The sequence below is a fragment of the Hylobates moloch genome, unplaced genomic scaffold (assembly GCF_009828535.3).
Source record: "Hylobates moloch isolate HMO894 unplaced genomic scaffold, HMol_V3 SCAFFOLD_11, whole genome shotgun sequence".
NCBI classification, from domain to species: Eukaryota; Metazoa; Chordata; class Mammalia; order Primates; family Hylobatidae; genus Hylobates; species Hylobates moloch.
The window spans coordinates 68,392,215-68,411,596 of NW_026652286.1; the positions used below are offsets into that span (position 1 = coordinate 68,392,215).

A 19,382-nucleotide genomic window follows, 5' to 3' on the forward strand; every position below is an offset into this window, starting at 1 on the left:
AAGTGGTTTCATGAAATAACCTTTTTCAAACTTTATTCTTCCATTCCCCCACCCTTCTTCTCCAGTTGCTCTTGCTAATTAACACCCATGACCTCTAAAATACAAATATTCTCAGTACTATCTTACATGTGCAAATCAAATAATTTTTTATGTTCAGATGCATGATTAATAGAACTTTTCTATTCAGTTGTTATTAATAACTAAGGTGGCAATGAAAAACTTCAATTTCAAATTCAGTATCAATTCCAAATTTTGAGTCTGCAAATTTGACTCAAAGATCTCCACTAGATCTGTAAGTTGGATTTATGTAAAAATGTTTATACTGATACAAAATAGTTAAAATGTGAATCTACAAGTTCTTATCTCAATCATCAAGAAATAAAGTGTTTATAATTTTCATATTTTAAGTACAAAATACAATAATTTGAACATTAGGTCTTCAAAGCAATTTTTCCATTTAATGCTTTAGTAGCTAATTTCCAATTTGCTTTTAATGTATTTATATCACTAACAAAATATATTTCTTAATAAATTACATAAGAAAAAAGTCTTTAAGGTAAATAAATAACACAATTGTTAAGTACAAGTCCAAATTTATTCTAATTTGAATACCTTAAAAATGAATTTTATAATGCAATATTTCAATATATGTACATTTAAATTGTTTTATCCTAAAATTACTTCATTTTGCAGTCAGCCAAAAAAAAAAAAAAAATCAATGAAATTCTTTACAGACTCTTAAGAAAGCTAAGTTTTAAAGTTTAGACATGTTGGTGCAAAGGAAAGAATATCAGGATTAAGAATTACACAGATCCTGCTTTAAATCCTGGCTTGCTTACCAGCTACATAACCTGGAGCATATTTTCTCATTTGTAACACAGTAACTCCACCATCTGAACTCAAAATGAGTTGAAGGAACTTATCAAATATATAAAACACTTAGCTTAACATAGTTCCTGGTACACAGAAGGCGCTCAAATGTTAGGTCCCTTTCCTTTTAACCACTTACCTAATTAAGTGAATAAGAGTTTTTACTTGATATTCTTAGTATTTTCAATATTTGGGGTATTTTGGGGCGACATTTTGAACAATCTTTTCATGTGATGTTCAGTGTTTTGTCATAGGTTTGGTAGTTAAAAATATTTTACTAGCTATTAGAGCAAGATCCATCTTGTGTCACTGGATTCAACTCCTTATTACATAAAGATAAAAAAAAATTACCTGTTTCCTCACCTCAGTAAAGAATCCTACTAGTATCACTGGTTGCTAAAGGAACTGAGGTAAAAAGAGGCACTCAGCTATGACAGATTGTCTCTAGGGAAAAAATCAAGGAAGTGGCCTGATAGGAAGGATGAAATAGAAAACCTGAGGAACCTGAAGTGGTGGGAACTAGTGTAGAACAGGGAAAAGTATAGATAAACTGGAGTCAGAAGATAGAGATTTCTATGTCACCGCTTACTGTGTGATCAGTTTCCTCTGTAAAATGGGCATATCACATAACTCAGTTTTTGTAACAAGTAAGACAGCATATGTAAAATCATGTCAAAATGTCCTATTTAAATATTATTTACTTTTACACTACATGAAACTTCAATTACCAAGAGGAGGTAGGCTTAAGATATCAATCAGGCTAAGTCAAAGATGACTCCATGTATTTGCAACTATGATTTTAAAAAAGAAAAACCAAAACACAAACTGCTCTTTTGAACAGTGGGGAGCACTAAGTTAAAACATATCTAAGCACCTATTGCAGTTATTCTGTTATCTCATTCTGGATTTACTTCAGAGCTTTGGTTACATTACATTAAATCAAAGATCACCAGGTGGAAGATTTTGTTCCAGGTAATCATTCAGCATTAATAACTGAGTAAGAAAAATAAGAATAACATAAAATTAAAAGTAATACTTGCTGGTGGATAAAAACATTAACTAATATATAAGAATCTGATATATGATATGGGCAATCTCTCAGAACAGAGGGCAGATGGGCATTTCCATAAATCACCAGTTAGTCAACAAATTATTTGAATGCCTACTATGTCCCAGGTTCTACATGAGGTTCCTTTTCAACAGTCTTTGTAATAGTATGATAGGGATTAAGACCAGACAATCTGTACCTCGAATTTCAGCAAGTTCCTAAATCCTACTAATTTAAGCTACTTGCAAAGAAGTATGAATAACACAAAACCAAAAGAAAGGAACAGCAAATATCCCTTGGTGTTACAATGTGAAAAAAACAAAATGCAACAGGGCAGTATTAACTCCTTCCTTCTGAAGCTGTACTCTCCCAAGTCTGAAGTCTGTGTGCTGCCATCTTCCACTAACACTTAAAACTTCTTACACCTTAAAAATTTTGTTACTAAAGATTAATTCTACAATGTGAGACTGTATAAATCAAACATGTAATTAGTATAGTGTGGTCTGATTTCTAAATTTATGAAACCTAGATGAGAACAAGCTTAATATGGTAGCATTCTGTATCCATATTGGATGTTCACCATCTCTGCATGCCAGACATCAGATTGTTACTGTGGTGACTCTTGACTTCACCATTCAGTTGTTCTGTGTACTTAAAATGCTACTTTGCAGTACTCTGAGGTTCAGGTAGATCACTACCTGTTAGCATTTAGCAGAACCCTATTTGGCACTTTGCAAACCACTGTACGCAGGTTAAGTAGACTCTCTTGCTTTGCATACATTTTTGCCACTCGAGGTCCTTAAGAATTGGTTTTATACACCCATCTCCTTTCCCATTATCTGGAAGGAAATATTAATACGAAGAATGATTGCTACTGAAGATCTGCTCTTCACCTTAGTTTCATGAATCTGATTTTTAATTTTTTGCTATAAGCCCAATAATCAATTAAACATACTCCAATGATACCCTCCTTCAAAAACTCCATTTGAAGTTTAGGCAAAAGTTTTCAGGATTAAAGTACTGAATCCCCTTTTCAAGTAATTTCAAACAATAACTTCAAATGGGATCAAGATTAAACATGATTATAAAGTCAAAACCAAAACTGAAACGCACCAACTATGCACAAAATAGGGCTACCAATAACAATCTAAGTCAATGAATGCTATTACTCAAGTTTAGCCCTTCTTGCCTAACATTTTACGTAAATGATGGTAGTTACCTGAAGTTGTTCCACAGTTTCTTTGTGAGCTTTTTCCATACTGTTCATTTTTGTTCGCAAATTTGACTCTTGGTACTGAAAGTCTGCCTTTAGTTCAGTTAACTGAGAGATTAAAGAAAAAAGATATATATGTATATATTTGCACACATACACACACACACCATTTTAAATAACTTTCACAATAAACTCACATTTCATTACAAAAGTGGAAGATGTTAACTGCAGTTTCCTGAATTGTAAAAGCTATCTAAAATTTGTTTTGTGAAATGATGAAATCTATCTGCTTTACAATAGTATAATTTTAATGTTAATACCTGACCATCAGTAAAATTTTTGAGTTTTTCTTTTTTTCCTAAACATGGCTCGACTGGAAATAAAGTTTGGCAACTGGTATGCCAACAAAAAAGCTTAACGGCTAATAACTGGGAAAATGCCTCATTTAAAAATGTACTTCAATAATAGTAAAAACAAACATTTAAACTAGCTTAAGGGTAAAATAATCTTTCAATGCTTAAAGAAAGAAATTTCATACTGGGTAATATAAAAAGGAATGGTCTTTTCAGCCAAAAGCTACACTGTTTTCATTTTTTAATTTATGTCCAGGATTATGTACACAATACCACCTAACACTTGAGGTAAAAATAGAGAACAAAGTACAGAAATACAACTAACACAGAATGAGAAAGGAAAGAAGGTTACTATAAAATTTGGGTTAAATTAGACAAATACAAGAAAAAAATCAGTGCTTTGAGGAAGAAGGCTACACGATAATTTTTTCATAAATGACATACCTAACAGTATAATATCTCATGACTTCAAACTAAATAAGTTATTATGTAATTTCACTATTAGAACCATGCAGAAGCAACTCCAGGTTATTTTTTAATGTTTTTCATTATGCCAGCTTTAAAGGTTTACACATTCTCCTTTGTAATTACCCAGTATCTAATAAACTGAAAGACATACAACAGCAAAAATAGATAAAATCATGGAGTCTTATATTCTTATTAAAAAAAAAACCCTTGCTTTTGTCAAATTCAAAGTATAACTAAGTTCTCTCTTTCTAACTTTCTCTAATCACAAAAGATTTTCTGTTCTGAAATGCCAACTTACACCAGATCAGCTAAGATAATTACTCTATTCACTACACTGTGAGTTGCCTCCTGACTATGAACTTCTGGAAAATAAGAATTATGTCTTATTTATTCATCTTTGTATCCTCATGATCTAGTTCAGTGTCTGGCTCTAGAAATCATTAAATAACTTTGTGAAATCAATTCAGGAAAATAACTTGGTTGTCTTAGATTGATAAGAAAAAGTTGCAAATGTATAGTTATTTTAGGTTTACAATAAGGATTTTCCTTACAACAATGCTAATTTCAATCCCCATTAGTGTTTTGATTTTTTTAAAGAGGAACACTAACAAAAGCAGAAAACTTCAATTAACTGCACAATACAAAGATAGTACCTCTTACGCTAGAGAAGAAAGAAAAATCTAACAGTCAATATTCTATAACTGATTACTACTTGGGTTTGAAATCATTGCTATTTTGCAGTAAAGTTGGCATTTTATTCAACTTTTCTCAAGGCTAATGCAGATATACCTGGCTTGTCTCTAAAACTTTGTACACAGGACAAATTTCCATAAAGGCTCATTAATTTAAAAAATGCTGTCAATCAAAAAGAATCATAAGACAAAGACACCCGTAACTATCCTATTTTTATTTTATATGTCACTCCTAATTTTCATATACTAAATTTGCTTAAAGGTATAAATGTATTAAAATAAATTAAGCCCACTAACCATCAACGTGTGGAAAAATGTATCAAAAATTATTGAATGCCAGAAGTAAAAGCCAACTCAGCACAGACTCAAGCACAGACTCAGAGATGGATATAAGTCATATGTATTCATAATAAGGTCTTATTCTTTTAAAAGAAATGATTTTAGTGTTCTCCTACTGCATAATACATTTGATATAGGTCAAACTACATTGTCTGGGACCATAAAACAAGTACAAAAGATGATCAAACAGTAATAGCCCCTATGGGCACTTATACATACCAGGAGCTATAATAAATACTTGGCATTTTCATTAATCATCACAACCATCACTTGAGATAGTATTAATGCTCTCATTTAAATGAGCAAACTGAGGCCCAAAGAAGTACACATTCTGCTTTAGGTCACACAGAAAATGTTAGAGCTGGGATTTGAATCTAAGTATGGCTAAATTACTTCAAAACTGTTTCCTGTTCCATGCCTGCCCACTATTATGCCATCCTGATTTCATAGCACAAGACCTTAAATCCTTCTATAATTCTGTTAATATTCCTCTTTTCACTAAATGAACAACATATTTTAATATTCCTCTTCATTTAACTGATAAAGTCCCAATAAGTACCCTTACTTCCTACACAATGAGCTTTTAGACATCTATTGCTAATTACTGACTACTACAGGAAATTCCCATACCATTACTTTTCAGCAGTATTTTGATCTGGATTGATATAAATATATGAATGTTGTATCAAAGACTGTTCAAACTACATTCTTACATCAAAAAAAGTTTATCAAATATTCCATTTACATCTCATTTTTCATTAGGTATTAGACCTATTTTTAAATTACATGCTTACTGAAAATTAAAGTTTGGAAATTACTATCCTAATTAAGCCTCAGTTAATTCTTAGAACTAAAATTCTGAAAGACCATTTTTACCTATCTTCATTAGACAGCTTCGGGAGGGCTTTTGTAATTTGTCTTATAAAAATCATGCACAACAAACATTACCAAATTATTAAAGAAAGTCTAATAAAATTTGCAATTATCAAGCAACAGTCAACACGTAACTTTTATCAGGCTTCAATGAACCATGTTCTTACCTTTTTATCTTTTTCTAAAATGGTCTGGTCTCTCTGCTGTAAGAGACGCTTAAGTGACATCACTTCTTCTTTCAGTTGACTTATAAGGACAAAATTGTCTGTTCCCCCACTATCTGCTGACTGATTTATAGAGCTACTAAAAAGAAAAAAGTAAAACACAGTTAAATGAAGTAGAAGGAAAATTAGCAGGTGTTCAAATTGCATAAATTAGACAATTCCACAAACATCCTTAAGGCTAATGCAAAAAAATATGTACCTGACAGAAATGGATGCAACTGGCAAATTACCTTACTAATGGCACACATTACATACACCTGCAGAAATATAATTCAGTATTAGCTTTTAGGGGGTCAATACTTCTAGTGTAAAGCAATAGGCAGCCAATTTGTACAGTAACATCAGCAAACTTTTGGCTAATGAACTAAAACAAAGTAATGCTCATAATATTTTTAATCTAAAAACATTTTCTAAGCAGGTCAATTTAAAATATCACAATTAGATTTGTGTTTCACTGAAGAATAAAGATAAAAATAATGTTCTCCATTTAAATTTGTTTCTTCAAAACCCAAATTTATTTCCCAAATAGAACAACATAGTTCAGTGCCACTTTCTTATTGCCAAAATTAAGCTAAAAATTTTACACTAATTTATGTTTATTCTTCTAGGTGACTCAAGTCAATGTAGAAAATACATGTTTCTATTTTTTTATCTAGTAATAACTGACATTCAACCATAACTATTCAACTAAGTTGAATTTTCACAACACTAAAATAATTCATTTTTACCTATCTCCATTAGATGGCTTAGATTCCAATTTGGGCTTTTTCTTTGGAGTTTCATTCTGAATTGCTGCAGAGGATTTATGGCTGAAACCAAACATTAATAAGAATAGTTAAGAGTAAAAAGGACAGAGAAACCAAATGATAAGTTATTCATCTTCCCCTAAAATATTACTGAAAATATTGATTTTGGTAAGGCTTAAGTAACAAAGTTGAAGGGATATCACATTTATAAATATACATTTCAAAATACTTCAGAAAATACAGCAATGTATTTACCTCTGTTTCCACAGTCCCTGCTCTTGTTCTGGACTTAGATTGCTGATTCTGAAAAATACACAAATGACATCTAATAACGACATTTATTTATTTAATACATCTAAATTTAACATTCTTTCTCAATGGATACAAATTTTATGTTTATAATATTTTGTTCAGAGAAAGGTATATTTAAGTTTTCAGACTAAGCTAATACATATTGAATAAATCACATTCTGATGAGATAAATTTTATCAAATGACTACTAACCATCTTAAGTTCTTCAAGAATTCTTTTTAATCAGGATCTCCACAGTTCAATTTAATATCATACAAAGGGTGGGTTACACAAGTAGTTTTCATGCTTGTGTCTAGATGTCACGGTACTTTGGCTGCCCTGACTATTTCAGACACAAAATTTGTATCTTTAAAAGTTAAGGCTTCCCTAATAATCCAAAGTAGAGATTCTTCTTCTGGAGTAACTCAAGTTGCTCAGAATAGTATATAAATTTAAATGGGGAAATATATTGATTTCTTTGATTCTTTCCCAGTTTTCTTAAGAATCCTCTCCAAAGTCTGTAGATCTCTCTTTAGTTAGTATTCTGGAGAAGTTAGCTGAAACTATTGAGAAATTTCATAGTAACAAATTATTTTACTTTTACTCATAATTAATACTGTAATACTCCTTTTGTATTTTACCATAATACTAATAATCACTTTATAATTCATCATGAATCCTTCATTTTTTTCCTCCTAAACTTGCATATCAGTCAATGTTTCACTAACCCCTAGCTTATTCACTCAGCATGTAGAGAGCATCTCCTATGAACCAGATGCCATGTATTTACACAATTTAGAAGATGTTAGAAGACCTGAGCTGTGACCTTATGCAAATTACTTAAAATCCCCAGCCTCGGTTCCCTCATATGTAATACATACCTTATACTGATATGAGCATTAAATGAGTTATATATGTAAAAGCCCTTAGTACAGTGCTAGCATATACAAAATAGACATACATATATATACATATACATGTTTACCTGTGTCTAAAATTTACTATTGGTTCAGCTGTAGAAGTTTTTTAAGCAAAAGAAAAAAACAGACCTTAAGACTCAGCTGTAAACAAGTACCAAGTTGGGAAAAAAATATTAATAGCAACAATTCCATCAACTGAGTTATATTCTTACTTGTGAATGAATAGAAATCCTATTGAGAAATGCAGTTGTCCTTTTTTTTTCTTCACAAATTTCATTATAAGCATAACAAGCCATACATGACCTAACAGCACTAACCATATCTCAAAGTTAAGAATAATCACATTAATATGACTGACACAAACACCTGGAATTCCCATCTTAGCTTTCTGAGGGTTGTCCCTTCCTAGATTCAGACCCACCTTAGTGCCACCTGGCAACCACATCCCCTACCCCTGCCGATCACTATCTATCACAATATGAATGCTCATTTTCATTCTGATCTACTGAACTTAAGATAGGACCCTACAAACTAACTGCTCATCAAATGGTCAACAGCCATCAAATAGAAAATAATGTTTGTATTTCATAAGTAACCAAAAGTAAAAAAATTGAAGACTTTAATTTTCAATGCTGTTATCTTTCCCTTTATTTTTGAAACCTGTCATTCTTTCAAAAAATTAAGTTGCTGTCACATACTTTAGTCTTCACAAACATAATCTGATTGTGTCCTTTTACATCACGCTAAGACAAATTTATCTGTAAAGAATAGGGAAAGGAGACATTTTGGGAGTCTTAGAAGTAGGTCTGACATATGCTATTATGCTATATAGTCATTTTGTCATATTTTTTCTTAAAGCAAGCAAAAACAAGGTAGACTTATATTATTTTGCTTCTTGAAATACTCTGATATAAAGATCACAAGATTTCTTCAAAACAGCCAGAAGAGAAGGCATTGCATTGTAGTCTACCACTGCCACATTTAGAAAGCACTACAACATGGTAGAATTAAACATCACTAACCTCAACATAACCTCATAATCTAATAGGTGATTGGATACAGTTTAGAACAAATCTTACTAATTAGACACAACTACATTACATTCTAAAAATACTGCATGTGTTCCAAAATGAGGTGGGCATCAGTTTTTTTGTAAATTGTTTTAAATAACTATCTGAAACCTTATAAAGACTCACAGAAAAATTTAGGAACAAATAATAAATTCTTCTGAAAATGGGCATGCCGTATGTCCCTGTTTTTTCCATTTTAATTTGTGTTTATCGGTTTAATTTGTATTTTCATGTTCTTGATTTTTCCATGAAGACTAAAATTGCATTTTAAAAAATCTTTATACCACACACATCAAAGGTTAAGGTACTACTACTACATAACTCCCCCCACAGGTCACTTTAAAAATCAAGTACAGCTGACCCTTGAACAACCCAGGTTTGAAATGTATGGGACCATCTATACGAGAATTTTTTTTTTCAACCAAATACGGATCAAAAATACAGTATTTGGATGATGTGAAACCTGCATATATAGAAGGCCAACTTTTCCTATAGGCAGGTTCCACAGGGCCAACTGCAGAACTGGAGTATAGGCAAATTTTGGTCTATGAGGGGGTTCCAGAACCAATCCCTTAAGCATACTGAGGGAAAACTACAGTTGTCTGTATTTAAGTAGAGTTCCTAAATATACGTTTGAAAAAACACAAAGTATAACTAGTTAAAAATATTTCTCATATTTTGGGGACCACAAAGATTAGAAATGCTTCTATCATAGTAACAAATTGTAGTATTAAAATATGTTCTCCAAACCCAGTCGTTGGTTTGTTTCGGTTTGTTTTTACCAAAACAAATTGACAACTAAGATAAATATAATTTTTCAAATAAAACTTTAACAATTATTTAAACAAAAAAAGAATACTGAGGCTTTTGATAAGTTATTTAAGTGTTAATAACTGATGTACTTGTATTTTGACTTTATATGGTTATAATTTTATAATTTCCTAAATATCTTATCTGCATTATGGTAAACAGCTAAACATATTCCATGTATATAACATTATACACTGAATAAAATGGAGACACAGCCTTAAGACACTCAAGATGCTTACTGTGTACAATAGAAACTAGACAAGCACATAGTCAATATTTGCAAGAAGTAAACATCAATAAGTGGCATTAAAATGCAAGGAAGAGTTTTAGAAAATATGATTTCAAAGTACTTACTTGTGATGGCTACTGCTGTGACGATGGTGATGGTGATGATGGTGGTGATGATGTTTTGGATGATGCTGGTCTTTCTCAGTAAGAGATGAAGAAGATGAATTTGAATGTGAAGATCCCAGGCTCTTCCTCTGTTCTTTCGTCTTCTGTAAAACTCTTTTGTACGATAAAGTACAGAGCCAGCATAATAACTTTCCATCAACCTTTCAAGAAAATGTGTTAAATTAAATGTACCCATATAAGCTGGCTGTAAATGAAACCAGGTAAGATAAACCACTCAACTTCCACCTATATTCCACACGTAACATGTGCAAATGCATGTATGCACAATTCACGGATTTTTAGCAAAACAGAAATAAAATTGGACTTTTCTGAAACTTGGGAAAATACTTGTTTGGAGAATTATAAAACTGATGAGGATGACATCAGTTTTGAGGCATTTTTAATTTGAAGACAAAGAAAATGTTACCTTTTTTCTTATTCCAGGAGAATAAGCATAAACTGATATACTCCCAAGAAATATGGCCTGAATTCTTAAATCACTGTGTAATTACTAATAATTTTTCACTACAGTAAGTATTGTAAATTTACAGAAAAACAGAAACACCTAAATGACACACACAGTTGCCTCTCATTATTCTTGCATTTCCTATTCGTGTATTTGCCTACCTAGTAAAATGTATCTGTAACCCAAAAATCAAGACTTGTAGCACTTTTGTGGCCACTGCACACATACACAAGAGTGGTGAAAAATCTGTGCCACCCAATAGCACACATTCCCAGCTGAGGTGGAACAAGGTGATGCTCTGCCTTATTTATTTCACCTCTCAGACAAGTATCCTTTTCACAGTCTATTTAGTGCCATGTTTTTCAAGTTTTTATAGTCCCAAAGAGTACTGCCAAAGTGCTGTATAATGTTCCTAGGCTCAAGAAGGTTGTAATGTGAAATAGCAAAGACATGGAATCAACCTAAATGCCCATCGTTAGTAGACTGGATAAAGAAAACATGGTACGTATATACCATGGAATACTGTGCAGCTATAAACAAGAACAAGATCATGTCCCTTCCAGGAGTATGGATGGAGCTGGAGGCCATTAACTTTAGCAAACTGACAAAAGAACAGAAAACCAAATCCTACATGTTCTTACATATAAGCAGGAACTAAATGATGAAAACACATGGACACACTGAGGGGAACAACACACATTAGGGCCTATCAGATGGTGGAGGGTAGAAGAGGGAAAGGATCAGGAAAAATAACTAATGGGTATTAGGGTTAATACTTGGGTGATGAAATAATCTGTACAACAAACCTCCATGACACAAGTTTACCTATATAATAAACATACACATGTACCACTGAACTTAAAAAAGGAAAGCTACGAAGGCTATGATGTGTCTTACAGAGAAAATACGTGTGTTACGTAAGTTATGCTCAGGCACTCTTAATGCTGTTGGCCATCAGTGCAATTAAATTAATCGACTATATATATATATATATATATATAATTTTTTTTTTTTTTTTTTTTGATACGGAGTCTCTGTCACCCAGGCTGGAGTGCAGTGGCGCAATCTTGGCTCACTGCAAGCTCCGCCTCCTGGGTTCACGCCATTCTCCTGCCTCACCCACCCGAGTAGCTGGGACTATAGGTGCCTGCCACCACACCCAGCTAATTTTTTGTATTTTTAGTAGAAACGGGGTTTCACCGTGTTAGCCAGGATGGTCTCGATCTCCCAACCTCGTGATCCACCCACCTCAGCCTCCCAATGTGCTGGGATTACAAGTGTGAGCCACCATGCCTGGCCAATCGACAGTATATATTAAATGAGATATCTTCAAACAGGAACACAAACAAAATAAGGTTATATATTGATCAACTGACCAACATGTTATTACTGGAGATGTGAACTTAATCCTTATTTCTCTTGGGCAATGCTTCAATACAGTACTCCCCCATCTACAGTTTTAGTTACCCATGGTCAACCTTAGTCTAAAAATATTACATATGATACACTATTCTAAGGGATAAAGACCACATTCATATAACTGTAACTGGGGTATGCTAATATAATTGTTCTATTTTATTATTTTTATTAGTCTCTTGTTATACCTAATTAAAAAACTAGACTTTATCATAGTTATGTATGTACAGCAGAAAACACAGTAAGATTCGTTACTATCCCCAGTTTCAGGCATCCACTGGTCTTAGAAGGTATCTCCCAGGGATAAGGTGGGTACTACCGTATTCACTGTTCAGTGGGAACTTTAAAGAACTACCACATATAATGAGAATCAATTGTACCTGTGTCAAAGAAGACTTTCCAAAAGTACTGACTAAACCTCTAAAAATAAAACCAACTTTTTATCTTGTTTGTTCACATGTATTCCATCCACAGTATTCCATGATGTGTATGTACCAGACATGCTGGAGGGACATGTCTTATAACACGGTACGTACATTGCTGTGGGGAGACCTCAGGAAGCCCCTCAAAGAGGTAGTCATTCTCCAAATCAACTAAAATTGATAGGCAACAGGAGGCCTGTGTGAATGCTGATCGGCAAAGGAATTATCACATGAACACATATACTTATTAAGTCACTGCAGGTAGACAAAAACAAACAACAGTTTCAAATAAGAGCCTGTATCAAAAGGCACAAGAGTAACTGAATTTTATGTGCCAATGTGCCATCAGGTATTTTTTTCACACCAGTGATGTCAAGTAACCAGCAAAAGGGTAAAGTAAAAGGAGTTATTTAACAGCAATTAGTTAAAGCTCCTGAACCAAATGTGGGATAGCCAACTAGTACAGAATAGCCACCCTAGAATATTTTTTAAAGTATAGTACATGAAACTATGTATCATGCAAACAAGGAGAAAACTCACTATTCCTGCACTTTCATCTAACTACTTGCTTTCATGGACCTAAAGAATAGATCCTGTCTCAGTAGTGTATTAATTGTAATTTCCAACTTGTTTGGCATTTTATTTAATTTCCAGAAGACGTCATAACATAAATAAAGCATACCTTTCTTCTTCCTTCCTCCTTCCGATCAAAAGCACATTGCTGTTTGCACTGTTCACAGGTCTGAGGTGGTCCATACTTTTTTTCTGAATTTGTGCAACGCTGACACTTGGTACCAATAAATGCTGCAATTATGTTACAGTACTGACAAGGCTTGGGCTGAAAAACATACACATTTTGAGACTTTTAAAAACATTAAATATTTGCTGCATAGCATATACCCAGTATTGTAGACATATTTCTGGAATTAAGAAAACTCACGTAAAAAATTTGTTTTCTGTCAAGTTTGTTGCCCTGTCATATGCAATAACTTTCATACTATGTTTCTATGCATTCAACTAGTATTTATTTCTAGTCATGAAACTATTACTCTAAGATCATGAGAAATAGATTTGTGATTTGCATAGTCTGTTAGATAATACAAAACTACACATAAAAAAGGTTTTAAAGAATGAAAATAAAGGTACACATGTAGAGAAGTCTCATGAATCAAGAATTTGAGGAAATGTCCTTCTATTAATTTAATATCCTAGTTAGCTTAATGACCGTATCATTCATTTAAAAAATGTTAACTTTTCATCACATATAGGTACAAATCATATAAGGAATATATACTATAAGTGATTTTCAACTTTAAAAAAATGGAGACAAGCATATTCAACATAAACTATAAAAACATACCTTGATTTTCTTTGATATTCAAAAGATGATTCAGGACAGTTTAGAGCGTTAAAGTTAGCATTTTTGACCAATAATAAATAATATTGGTATAATATACCTATAATGATTATAGTATACATATAAGACAATTTGTACTAGGATTGGGTCATGACTTCTGTCAATAAATATCTTAATTGTGCTGTTTTATAAAAATAGTTCTGAGGAGGCTGTTCTGAAGTGGGCTAAAGTCTGATCATGCAAACTTTATGGATAAGTTCTCCATAACCAAGAATTTGCTATATTTGAATCTTTAAAGAATAGCTTCACAAATTTCACACTGGATTCAATACATGTAAAACAGGTATATAATTTGACTGTTTTTAAATGTTGTCACCTTTCCATCAAAGTAACTATGGAAAATGTCTTTCATAAAATATGGTATGCTGAAATATCTAAGAGTATAGCAGTACATTGACACAGTCCGTCTGTCCCCAGGTGAGTGCAGTGGCAGGATCTCCGTCATGCAAACCCCTCTTCCAGCCTTCTCCTGCCTCAGCCCACCGTGTTAGCCAGGATGGTTTCCATCTCCTGACCTCGTGATCCGCCTGCCTCAGCCTCCCAAACTGCTGGGATTACAGGCGTGAGCCACTGCGCCCAGCCAGTGCTTTTTTTTTTTTTTTTTACAAGGTACAGCTCTGTGAAAAATATTAACTGGTAACAATGACATGAAAACATAAGACATACTTACCGTCCCAAATTGCTTCACATTTTGAGCACACTTCTTACAAATTGTGTTAGTTTTGCTGAAAAAGAAATTGTATATAGATCATGTTTATGTAGCTTTCTAAAGTAATTAACACAATGTCAAAATAAAATGAGTCAAAGATTTGTCGTACTTAAAACTTACTCTAATATGGACCACGGATTTTTTTCAAAAATACAAGGATATTTTCAGAGTTGTTTTACCCAAATTAACTTACGACAAATGTTTTTATATTTTTATTGTGTATTTCTTTTTGTAAACAAAACATCTTAATGTTTCCTATATAGCTCCAAAATCTTCACACTTGACACTATTAATGCACAGCATTACAATACCAGTGCCTACCTAATCTTCCACTTGGCTACTGTCCAACATTATAATGCCCACGCCTACTTACCAAAAAATTATTTGTTCTTTTCTGAGGCTACTTTCTGTATATACTCTCAGAGTGGAACTAACTGTTAAAAATGTTATGTACTACTCCTCTTCCATGTAACAAATTATTAGATTTCACCCTTGGAAGGCAGTTGGTAACACTACAGATCTTTCCTCAGGTCCATTAAGGCTTTATCATTTTTTTTAGTTTAACATAACTGTTTACATTTGCATTTTCATTAGCAAGGCTGTACATTTTCCAGGTAGTAATTTATTCTTTCTCTCATATAGTCTAAATGTAAATTAACCACCACTGGTTTTTTTGGCAACATTCTCTCTCCCACCATGTATAAAAGGTTTACAACTTAAAATTTCTGGGGCTAAACCATTTTTTTAAAATACTTTCATAAAAAAATGGGATTACAACCCCCAAGTATTCCATACAGACAACACTTGTCTTTAACAGTCAAAAACTGTTCAGTATACAAACCTCTCTTGTTGAAATTCTGATCTGCAGTAAGTACATTTTACAATAGGATGTGCAATCCGACATTCCTGTAATAAGACAATACATTAGTCAGTATCTATCTGAAAGTCCCAAATCTCACTCTTCTGGTAGAAAACTGTTTACCCAACCTAGTGAAATGTCTAAAACATTTATAAAACCAGGCCCCAACGTAAAGAACTGGATGCTTTATCATATAAGTGGCCAATCACAATATAATTCCTTAGGTAAGGCATAGGTGTCTTTGTCTTTAGTAGACTTGGGGGTATATTACAGACAAATTAAGAAAGCTGTCAGGGCCGATTTCAAGGATTGGTTAAATGTGAAACTACTTATTATTTTGCACGGTTGCTCACAGACAGCATCCAGGCTTTAATGGGATGGGAGGAGCTCCAAATCAGAGCATTCTGTTCCCAAACCAGTCGCTTCGCTTTCCTGGACAGGGAAGAAGGATGCCATCAGCTTTGCGGCTTCGGGTTCCTAGCAAGAAAGTGCAAAAACCGTCCCCTGCCTCCTGGTGGAAGAAGAGGACAGACCAGGCAGAAAACCGAGATGAAAACATCTCCACCCCTGGGTCTCTGCGGCATAGACAGGTGGCTGCCTCACTCAACCCCACCCCTGAGACCCCCAGATGCTGACGGGGCCCGGCACCCTCCTGGGCCGCCTGGAAGAGGACACGATTCTGCCTCCCTTTCAGGGGCCGTTCCCAGCTAATGTTCAAGCCCCCAGAAAAAGGGGTCCCCGAATGGGGAGGCGAGGGCTCCAGACTCCCAAACCCCTGAGGCGCCGGCGAAGAGAGGGGCTGCAGTGCAGCGGCTACCCGGCCCCCTTCGGCTACGGCCGAGGACACGCATCCCGCCCGCCTCCCGGAGCCCACGGACCTTGCAGAGCTGCTGGCCCTGGGAGAGCTCCTCGAAGGGATAGCGCTGGGTACACTTGGTGCAGGCGTACAGGGCCGAGGCCGCCATCCTGCTCCTCAGTCTCCTCCTCCGCCGCCGCCCGCTCCGAGGCGGGGCCCTACGGAGAACCCGAGAGCCGCCGCCGCCGCCCGGGGCGCGGGCTCCTCCTCCTCCCCCTCCCCCTGCCTCGCGCCCACCAGGGCCTCGCCGCGAGAGCCCACGGCCCCGCGGACGACGCCACCGTCTCCCTCCGCCTCCACTTCCGCCCCAGCCCACCCAGTGACGCCGTGCCAGCCGCTCCCGCTTAGGCCCCGATAACGGCGGAGGGAGACGAAGCGGGTAGGGGGTTGCTGTTTAGCTGCGCGGCCGCGGATCCGCTTCCTTCTCGGCCTCCCTTCCCCATCCCTGATTGGCTGCGGAGGCTACGCGTCACCCGATGGCTCCTCCCAACTCCCAACTTCCGCGACGCACGAAGCGCCCACAAAGGGAGGATGTCGGCGGCCAATGACATCCCGGAGCTCTCAGCGCGCGAAATCTGCTTTGAACCTGCCCCGCCCAAAGGTCTGCGGTCGCGGCTATTTCTAACAGCCAGTCCCAGGTTTGGGTGAGAGCGCCCCAATCCAATTGGGCAAATGTTCGCGAAAGGCTCATTCTCTGCCGCAACTCTTTTCCCCTTGCTTTCTATTGGACTAAATCGTTAAGACCCTCCTAATCCTATTTGTTATTGGCCAAAAGGTAAGTACTTCGCCTGGAGAGGCGTCCCCGCGGCAAACTCACGCTCTCTCCAGCGTTTAATCCGAGGGAACTCATGGAGCGCTTTAATTTCGCCTTCGCTTTTGTTTTATCTCCATTACTCCGTTCGGTTGCCACTGGCGACAACACTACTCGCCCACGCTTCTTACTGGAGGAAGCCCGCCCCTCCGTAGAATCCCCGCAGAGCCAGCCAGTAGCCCTCGGCGTTGTCTGCCCCAGTGGGCCCCGTTACGTGCTACCTTGTGACGTCACCAGGGAAGAGGCGGATTCTCCCCTACTACAGAAAGACGTCTGCTATTTTGATTGGCTAGGGAAAAAGTCCGTTAGGACGTGTTGCCCTTTCTATGTAAGCTGTGAGCGTAGGCGGCCCTGAGGGGGTGTGTGGCAGGGGTTTCCAAGCCCAGCACCAGCACTCTTGCCCTTTTCCGTCAGGGGTTCAGCCTAGGGTCCCCCCTGGTGGGCGGCTCCCGAGTTTTGGAGAAGAGCACGAGAACCTAGACCGCCCCTGACGTGCGGAGACCCCCTGGGCAGGCTGAAAGATGGCGGCGGCGGCGTCTGTCTCTGCGGCTTCTTGTTCTCAGTTGTCGGTAAGAAGCAGTTGGCGCGAGTGGGCCCCACATCGGTCCTAAGCGCCTCTTTGAGTTTTCTCATGTTTCAGGGCGCTGTCAGTCCAGCTTTTGACGCAATTCTGGAGGACGGCAGGTGTGCCTAGATTGCTCCGCGCTCCCGAAGCTTCCATTCACTGTTCTTCTGTCGAGGCTGCACCCTCTGGCTCCCAGTGAAACTGGGCTGGCCGTCTCAGTTCCCCAGCCCTCATTCACCTTTTGGCGTAGCAACCCCGGTTGCCTGACATTCCCAAGGACCGGCTGGGATAACTGCCCACTCCCTGGCCTGCGAAAACGTAGCTCCTTTGGTCACGTGGGTTCAGCGGCCCCTCTAGGAAACTCGCCAGATCAGGTGAGGCGCGCTAGTGTGTTTAAGAGACAGCTGCACGTTAGTAGTCCGCCGTCTCTCGAGCGCTTACTAGTCGTTGCTTATGCTGTTTCCTATCCCTGCAGTGCCTCCCACTCCCATTCACATTAATTTCGTTGTGTGATCCTCGTAGCCAGAACGCGCGCTTCCTGTCACCTAGAATTACTGGAACTTAAGTGTGGAAATGCCCTTTTGGAGAGGCGACAGGGGGAATTGATTTTAAATATGGTTTTTGCCTCATCGAAGGTCACCATCCAGTTTAGTCACTGCTATTCACTGGTATTTGTCAAATTGGAGTGTCGAATGCTTAGGTTTTTGAAAAACGCGGCGTTGGAAAGCTTTGATAGGAAGTAAATGTTGGAGCTCTTATTTCTCCAATTAGCAAATGTTCGATGCCTGGCATACTGTTAGGGTCCAAATGAATAGAATAGAAACCCTGCTTTGAAGGAGCAAAACACTGAAGAGAAACTACACGTAATTAGTGATTACTGCGCAGTACAGTTTAGGAAGTGCTACCGTAGTAGAATAATCTAGAGGGGAGTGATTAGCAGTGCTTAGGTAGGCTAGAGAAGGTTTCCTAGAAGGGAAGATAGAGCTAGTTGCGTGTCGAAGGAATTGTAATTGCTTGTCCCAAGAGTAGAGGAAGGAGAAAAGGCGCTGCAGGAATTTTGGAGTATGTGCTAGAACAGTAGGTGCTTTTAGGAAACTTGAGATAGTTCGGAATGAGAAGAAGTAATACGGAGGTAGAGTTGGATGAGGTGAATTGGAAACGTAGGTAAAAACGTGAAAAAAGAAGGATGGTGAGGGAAGGAACTAGAAGAGTATCGGGGGAAAGTTGTTTTCTAGAATCTAGGGGGAAAGAGTCGGGAACGCTAAGAAAGCCTGGTCACCTTGGAGAAGTCAGTTTCAGCTTTTCTAACAATTATAAATTGTTAGAATTTGTAATAATGGGACTAAAAGTATTATAGTGTTTCAGCCGAATGGGAATTAGAAGTTTGCAGAGAGGTCTGGGGAAGTTAAGGAGAAGTAAGGAAAGCAGCAATTTAAGGTTATTCAGGATTAGGTCAGTAAAAGAAGAAAGTAAAAGAAACTGTTGGAAGTGTCAGCAGATGGATGAGATTTTATAGGAGATATGATTAAACTTGAGAGAAGAGAGCTTTTC

The 19,382-nt window shown here is 36.8% G+C and overlaps 2 protein-coding genes across 27 annotated transcripts in view; one reads left to right on the plus strand and one right to left on the minus strand.

Moving 5' to 3' along the window:
- The window catches only part of FAM76B (family with sequence similarity 76 member B), a 67,901-nt gene extending 51,018 nt beyond the window's left edge, over positions 1 to 16,883 (minus strand). For 12 of the 17 annotated variants that reach the window (XR_009215745.1, XR_009215748.1, XR_009215746.1 and 9 more), the window contains exons 1-9: positions 16,478 to 16,660; positions 15,582 to 15,646; positions 14,702 to 14,756; positions 13,297 to 13,452; positions 10,272 to 10,471; positions 7,082 to 7,129; positions 6,809 to 6,889; positions 6,024 to 6,159; positions 3,138 to 3,239 (exon numbers count right to left, since the gene is read on the minus strand). Coding sequence is in view for 8 of the 17 variants with exons in the window: in XM_058446954.1 (XP_058302937.1) it covers positions 3,138 to 3,239; positions 6,024 to 6,159; positions 6,809 to 6,889; positions 7,082 to 7,129; positions 10,272 to 10,471; positions 13,297 to 13,452; positions 14,702 to 14,756; positions 15,582 to 15,646; positions 16,478 to 16,564 (930 nt within the window). In the remaining 9 variants the exon portion in view is untranslated. Of the gene's footprint in view, positions 1 to 2,616; positions 2,758 to 3,137; positions 3,240 to 6,023; positions 6,160 to 6,808; positions 6,890 to 7,081; positions 7,152 to 10,271; positions 10,472 to 13,296; positions 13,453 to 14,701; positions 14,761 to 15,581; positions 15,647 to 16,477 lie in introns of those variants that run through there. The other 5 variants (XR_009215751.1, XM_058446955.1, XM_032167207.2 and 2 more) reach the window with 5 other exon arrangements.
- Positions 16,884 to 16,936: 53 nt separating this feature from the next.
- CEP57 (centrosomal protein 57) overlaps positions 16,937 to 19,382 on the plus strand; it is a 46,061-nt gene continuing 43,615 nt past the window's right edge. For 4 of the 10 annotated variants that reach the window (XM_058446948.1, XM_058446949.1, XM_058446951.1 and 1 more), the window contains exon 1: positions 16,937 to 17,056. In XM_058446948.1, the coding sequence (XP_058302931.1) occupies positions 17,000 to 17,056 (57 nt within the window). In that variant the 5' untranslated portion in view covers positions 16,937 to 16,999. The other 6 variants (XM_032167202.2, XM_058446952.1, XM_058446950.1 and 3 more) reach the window with 5 other exon arrangements.